Here is a 7,286-nt window from a genome sequence, read left to right as displayed (position 1 = left end):
AGTAGCAAATTTCACAGAAATATCTTGAAACTAAAAGTCTTAGAAGAAAGAAAATCTTTTAGATGTCTTCGGTTCTCACTGATTAATTCAGAGATGAGAAAATCAAGGTCCAGGAAGATTAAGTAAAGTCACTCAAGTGAGGTAGACTTTTCCACACTTCACGCCAGAGCCTGTTTCCCATTCTTTTGTTCTAGATTTTGCAGATCTGCAAGATTGATGTCTCCTACCTGAGGCTCTAAGAGTAGAGAGTCCATTTTCTTCAAAGGAGACAGCAAGGTCCTGGTCGTCTTCCCCAGGCTGCTCCTGGGTTGCAGCGTCATCAGCTGTTTCCTGGAGTGACTTAGCCTGGGCCAGCAGGGCGAACAGGAGAATGGCAGCAAGGATGGCGAGGGTCCTCATGGCTGGGGTCACCTGGAGGAGGGAGAGCAGGAGTGGATGTGTGGAGACTGAGGAGTGAGCCTGGATTTATAGCTCTGCTGGGAGAAGGCCTGAGACGGAAGCTGCAGTGAGAAGACGTGGGCATGTGATTGGGAGGGGAAGGGCTGCCTTCGTCCTCAAGATCCCTTGGATGCTCCTCTTTCTCCCGCCTTTCATCACAGAGTGAGTCTGTGTGCTTAATGCCTCTTCTTGATCCAAACTGTTAATGATGATAAGGACACTACTATCCTATTGTGTTTCCCATCTGCTTGAGTATGTACTTGGTCTGATCTCCTGACCTTGCGATCCACTTGCCTTGGCCTCCCAAAGTGCCGGGATTACAGGCGTTAGCCACCGAGCCCGGCTGATATAGTGATTTCAATTTTTTGGAGATATACCCAGAAGTGGGATTGCTGGGTCATATGGTAGTTCTATGTTTAGTTCTTTGAGGGACCTCCGTACTATTTTCCAAAATGGCTGTACTAATTTACATTTCCACCAATGGTGTACAAGCGTCCCCTTTTTTTTAATATCCTCACCAACACATATTATTTGTCTATTTGTTAAAAGCCATTCTAACAGATGATTACCTCTTTGTGATTTTAATTTGCATTTTCCTGATAATTAGTGTTGTTGAGTATGTTTTCCATATATCTGTGGACCAGGTTTATTGCCCATTTTTAAATTGAGATGTTTGTCTTCTTCTTATTGAGTAGTTTGACTTCCTTATATATTTGGGATATTAACCCCTCATCAGATGTATGGTTTACAGATACTTTCTCCTAGTCCATGGATCATCTCTTCCCTTTGTTTCCATTCTGTACAGAAGTTTTCTAGTTGATATAACCTCCTTTGTCTATTTTTGTTTTTGTTGTCTTTGCTTTTGGAGTCCTGTTGTAGAAATAATTGCCCAGAGAAATGTCATAAGGTTATTCCCCCATGTTTTCTTCTAGATTTACAATTTCGGGTCTTTTATGCAAGTCTTTAATCCATTTTGAGTTGATTTTTGGGTATAGTGTGGAATAAGTGTCCAATTTCATTCTTCTGCTTGTGGATATCTAGTTTTCCTTATACCTTTTATTGAAGAGACTCTCCTTGCCCCATGGTGTGTTCTTGGCATCTTTGTTGAAGATCAAATAATCATAAATACTTGGGTTTAATTTTGGGCTTTCTCCTCCTTTCCTTTGGTTATTGTGTCTGCTTTTACGCCAGAGTATGCTGTTTTGCTTACAATTACTTCATGATACATTTTAAAATCAGAGAGCATGATGCTTCTATCTTTCTTATTTTGCTCAAGATTACTTTGGTTATTCACTGTCGTTTCTGATTTCATACGAATTTTAGTATTTTTTTTAATACTGTTTTTCTTGTCCCTTATTCTGAGTCTAATCTTGCCTCTCCTATACTCAGGGCTGGGACAAAAACAGGATTTCCGTCCATAATATGGACTTTCACTCTTAGAAGGTATGTACTCCCTGATCGATGATTTAATTATTTAACATAAAAATTAATTTAACTGTACTAAAAAGTAGAGGGCAAGGAAATTGGCCTGAAAGAAAATACTTAAGGTAACAACAGAATCTTGTTTTATAATAGGGTTTTGTATTCCAGGATATTCAAGGGAACAAATAATACTTAGAAGTGTGTTTATTACTGGTAACAGTCAAGCAGATGCGAGACAGGAAGAGTGATAGGGGCCTTCATGAACATGAAGAGCAGGTGTATCAGTGCAGCCGCTGGATTGGAGAACCATCAAAGGTCTGAACTATCAACCCAAAGGATGCCGCTATCCCACAGCCACACGGGTTTGGGGTAGCTCATTGCCCTGGGATGCTGCTTCCTCCAGATAGCACAGAGCTGGGGTCTTTTTACTCCCCTTGGTCCTCAAATTCCTTCGGTCCCTTGAGAGACATTGACCTATAGGAAGCTCACAGCCCTGAGGACCCTTGTCCTTCTCTGGAGCCTCTTGGAGAAAGTGCACCAGGGCCTAGCCTTGGAACAACCTGGGACAGAGGACCCAGATGTAGGTGTCCTCTTTGCAGGAATGAACACTGGATTATAGGCTTGGGGTAAGACAGCAGGCCAATGTGCTGTCTGTTGGGAGCTGTGGTCTCAGTAGTGTCATCAACTAACTGTGGGATCATTAGTGAACGACTTCACCTATCATGGCCTCTGTCTTTCGACTCCCAACTGGGGGCCATAGACTCTCTCCAAGAGGTCTTGGGAGCAAAAATTTGGTTTTACGGCCTGTGCATGTCAGTCTGAGCAGCTTCGGCCTCAGAGGCTAAACCAGATGTATTAGAGTTTGGAGTCTGCACTTCAGGGAGTGTGTGCACCTGTGCGTATACTTGTATGTTGATATGTATGTATGCACGTGTGGTGAGGGGAGTGTGTTGGGAGGTGGAAACTGGGGATGTATGTGTTGTACGTGTGCATGTGCATGTCTCTGAGTCTGAGTGCCTGTGTCAGGGAGAGGGGACTGTGTGATAGAAATGACAGAGAGCATGAAAGGAAGAACCAGATCTTAAATGGCCGACAGGTGGCCAGTAATGATCTCTTTATTCTGCTCTAATAGAATCTGCGAGGTATGTTTTCTGTGAGCAGACACAGTCCTCCTCTGGGCTGCTCTGATCTGATTTCCTGTACCCTGAAACCCAGTACTGTACCCAATATGCTGCTCCCTCTTCCTCAAGGTCACCAGGTGAGGGCACCTGCAGTTGCAGACCCACCTGTTGTCACTGGGCATCACTCTGGGACCTGTATCCTCAGCGACACCTGCTACAGGCTCAGCTGTCCTTGTGCTTTGTTAATTGAGACCCAAATCAGGGCAAGATTCCATTTGAGAACCTGGAAACGAACAGGTTAGTCTCTTAACCTTGTGCTTTATCTTCTCTCTATCTCCAAAAATGCGTTTTCACAGTAAACTCAATGTATTTGGACCATGTAGTCTCCCCTTTTCTTTCTCTTATTTTTTTCTTTACTTTTTTTCTTACCTTTTGTTTCTATTGTCCTGGTCATTTTCATAGAGATGTCGATGCTGCACTTTGTACCCTGAGGAGCTGGACCTCAGGGTAGAAAGGTCTACTTGTCCAGGTCACTCAGGGCCAGGCCAAAAACAGGATTTCCACCGATAATATGGACATTCACTCTTAGAAGGCATGTACTCCCCGATGGATGAGTTAATTATTTAACATAGGAATTATCTTAACTGTGTTAAAAAAAAGTAGGGTGCAAGGGAATTGGCCTGGAAGAAAATAAGAGAGTAACAGAATCTGGTTGTATACTAGAGGTTTTGTATTCCAGGATATTCCAGGGGACAAATGATGCTCAGACATGACCATATTTATTGCTGGTAACAGGCAAGCAGATGGGAGACAGAGAGAGATAGGGGCCTTCGTGAACATGAGGACCTCCGGCTCCTCCTTGTGGGCACCTACAGCCCAGTTTTGCCTATTGGATGAAACTTCCCCACTTGTTCAGTGGCTGCTGGACACCAATTACAAGAGCACAGCTGTGGGGACATCCTATATATCCACATGTATCCACAAAAGTAGTGCTTCTTTAAGAAAGGGCAATGAGCTCCCCGTCCTCTTTAAGAAAGAGGCACTACTTTTGTGGATACATGTGGATACGTGTGGTTATTCCCTTATTTGTTCATTCCTGGAGAACCATGGAGATTAGTGCCTGTCAGGACTTAGTACCTGGTTGTTGCATCTTGAAAATGGCTGGGAAAGAGCCTCGCTAGACAGGGGTATTGACCAGCTCTCGAAAAGCGGTGCTCAGGGGCAGCGCTGATGAACGCTGTAAAGCAGAGCTGCCATCCTGCTCTGGCTGTGAGGAAAGTGGACATTCTTGGGGAAACTGCTCATACGGGAGGGTCTATCAATGCAGATGTGAAAATGAAAGCCGGCCTCTGACGTTTCAGGTAAAGACGCAGGAGAGGCGCACCACCTGGACCATGCATCAGCAGACTACCCTCCTTCCCGGGAGGCAGGGGCCCTGGATGGGGTAGGGGAGAAGGTGGGTGCCCACTTTCTCAGAGAGGGTGTCAGGCTGAGAAAGCCAGGGTTTTTGCAGAAGAAAAATTTACCACTTTGGTAAACTTTCACTGCCCTCTGGGGCTCTAGACACTGACACAATTTGGAAGAGTTTGTCTTGTGGCAACCATTGTACTTTGTGCACTAGCTCTGAGCTGTATCTGGGGAATAGACTTGAATGATGTTCATCTCTCACTATTCACTCTTACTGTCTCATTTGAGACTTTGCAATCGCGGCCAAAGAATTTTCTCTTGTCCAAGATTCTGCCAGTGCTCTGAGCTGATGAGCTGTGGAAACCCTGTATGTTGGCATCTGGATTAGTCAGCTTAGAATATCATAACAAATTTCCACAGACTGAGTGGCTAAAACAACAAGAATTTGTGTTCTCACAGTGCTGTAGACTGGAACTCTGAAGGTGTTAGCATGCTGGTGTTCTCTGCAGCCTCTCTCCTTGGCTCGTAGACAGCCGTCTTCTCCCTGCATCCTCACATGGTCTGTCCTCTGTGTGACTGTGTCCTAACCTCTTCTTGTAAGAATTCCAGTCGTATTGGGTTTAATGCCCACTCTCATTACCTCATTTTAACTTAATGACTTCTTCAGAGACTCTCCAGATACAGTGCCACATTCTGAGACACTAGGGGTTAAGTCTTCAACATATGAGCTTTGGGGTAACACAATTCAACCCTTAACAACCTCCTCTGAAAAAAGCCTGGTGGCTGGTGTGGACAATGGGGGAAGTTCAAGAGCCAGGGCTCATACCTGCAAACCATGATAAGACCTTGATATTTTCAGTGGAAAATAGACTACAGTGGACCAAAGTGTCAGCAGGAGCCCCGTTACAAGGGGGCTGTGGAAACCTGGGCTAGAAGTCAGTGTATAATGCACCAGGGTGCCAGCAGTGCAGGGGATAAGAAGTGGCCTCATTCAAAATTTATGTTGAAGGTACAGTGGCAATAGCAGTTGCTGATGTAAGAATATGGAATATGGGGATATGTGAAGAATATTTTTATTTTTTGCCCTGAACAACTGCAGAGACACTAGTGCCATTTTCTGAAATGACAACACCTGTATGTGCACGTGGTGCCTGCAAGCTGGGGAGATGTACAATGAAGAGTTTGGTTTTGGACACTAGGGATGAGATACCTGTGGGAGATTCTAGTGGATATGTCAGGACATGAGATCTGGAGTCTGGAGTTCAGCTAGGTGGTTGGAACTGAAGATATAAATGGAGGAATCATTCCAAAATTGACAGCATTTAGCACTACAGATTTGGAAAAGATTACATGGATAATGAATTAGAGAGAAGATTAAAATTTCAGTAATATTGGGTGATTGCCTTAGTGAATTACATAAAAATTGAATAATATTGGGTGATTGCCTGAATGAATTACATGGACTTTGGGTTTAAACGTTTGATATTCAACATTATTGTAGAGTCTGGAGAAATTTTGACAAGCTGTTTCTGAAAGCATCTTAGGCTAAGACAGCTGTAAGTGGCTGTTATTTTTTTTCTAGTTGTCTGCTCGTGCCTGTGGGATGAACTGTATCCATTAACTAATCTTTCAAGGCTTTCATTGCTGCACTGCTCTGCACAGCCCCTAGCAAAGTCTCTCCTTGGGAAGCCAATGGCAGGACTCTAATTCCTAGAATTAAAAAGACCTAAATGCAACATCCGAAACCATAAACTACTAGAAGTGCATACAAGGATAAAGCTTTTGACATTGATGTAGGTAATGATTTCTTGGCTATGGCAACAAAGGCACAGGCAATAAAAGGGAAAATAGACAAGTGCGGCTGTATTGAACGCTAAAGCATCTGCATAGCAAAGGAACAATCAAATGCGTGAAAAGATAATCCAGAAAATGAGAGAAAATATTTGCAAAACCTACGTGGTAGAAGGGGCAAATATCCGAATACATAAGGAAGTCAAACAACTCAATAGCAAAAATCAAACAACCTGATGGAAAAACAGACCAAGGACCTAAATAGGCTTTTCTCGAAAGAATGTTCTAAAGAGCTATGATCATCTTTACTGGACATATGAAGTAGGACACGTGTGTTTAGAAGGAAACTGCTTGAGTTTCTCTGTTAACTTAGCTGGTAACCAATGCCCCCAGCAGCCACCAGAGATTCAGACAGATGTTCACAGCAGGGGATTCACCCGCTGGGTCCCTCTGGGGTGGCCCCCCAGTCAGAGGTCAGAATGGAGGTATAGCTTCAATGATGAAAACTCAGTGTAAAAGTTTAAGTTTTGTGTTACTTACAGCTCTTCTAGCGAGGCAGGGCGACCAGAGAGGGCAGACAGCAGTCCTCTGTCCCAGGTCTTCTGTAGCAAGGAGCAGCCGTGCACAAGTGAACTTCCCCTATTTAAAGGTCTTTTGGGATGAGGTGTCCTAATTTCTAGGGTAACTTTCTGTTGGGTTCATTCAACAATTGTGGTGTCAAGGACAGTTGAGAAATTTGGTGGGAAGGTGAGGTTAAAGTTGAACTCCACAGAGGAACCCCTTGTCTACCTTGGCCAGCCCTGACCAGGCCTGGGCAGCAACCAACTCTGGATTCTCCATGGCTCCTAACACAATTGACCCTGTGCTGCATTGGTTGTGGCTGAGGTGAACTACCTGCACCAAGGGAGTATTTAAAGACGCCGGGACAGCCTGGCTGCTTATCATAGTACACGCCCTACAAAGAGACTAGGATAGGAATGCCACTCACACACAGAAGAGGATTTGGAATCTGTTTCTGAAGCAGTGTCCTGAGGTCCTGGGGTCTAACCATAAAAACAAATCAAAGCCGTTTGGCTGAGCTGGGATGTTGGAGAACACCCCGGTGAG

The 7,286-nt window shown here is 44.2% G+C and overlaps 2 protein-coding genes across 2 annotated transcripts in view; both read right to left on the bottom strand.

The window, feature by feature from the left end:
• The window catches only part of LOC105550691 (neutrophil defensin 4), a 10,606-nt gene extending 10,207 nt beyond the window's left edge, over positions 1-399 (bottom strand). Inside the window, exon 1 of the mRNA XM_011995674.1 lies at positions 228-399. Within this exon, the coding sequence (XP_011851064.1) occupies positions 228-399 (172 nt within the window). The remainder of the gene's footprint in view (positions 1-227) is intronic.
• The window catches only part of LOC105550692 (neutrophil defensin 6-like), a 44,776-nt gene extending 37,983 nt beyond the window's left edge, over positions 1-6,793 (bottom strand). The window contains exon 1 of the mRNA XM_011995675.1: positions 6,720-6,793. The gene's annotated coding sequence lies outside the window, so the exon portion shown is untranslated. The remainder of the gene's footprint in view (positions 1-6,719) is intronic.
• Between the last annotated feature and the right edge of the window lie 493 nt (positions 6,794-7,286).

The sequence above is a fragment of the Mandrillus leucophaeus genome, unplaced genomic scaffold (genome assembly GCF_000951045.1).
Source record: "Mandrillus leucophaeus isolate KB7577 unplaced genomic scaffold, Mleu.le_1.0 Scaffold495, whole genome shotgun sequence".
Classification (NCBI taxonomy): domain Eukaryota; kingdom Metazoa; phylum Chordata; class Mammalia; order Primates; family Cercopithecidae; genus Mandrillus; species Mandrillus leucophaeus.
This window is presented reverse-complemented; position numbering and strand designations above follow the sequence as displayed.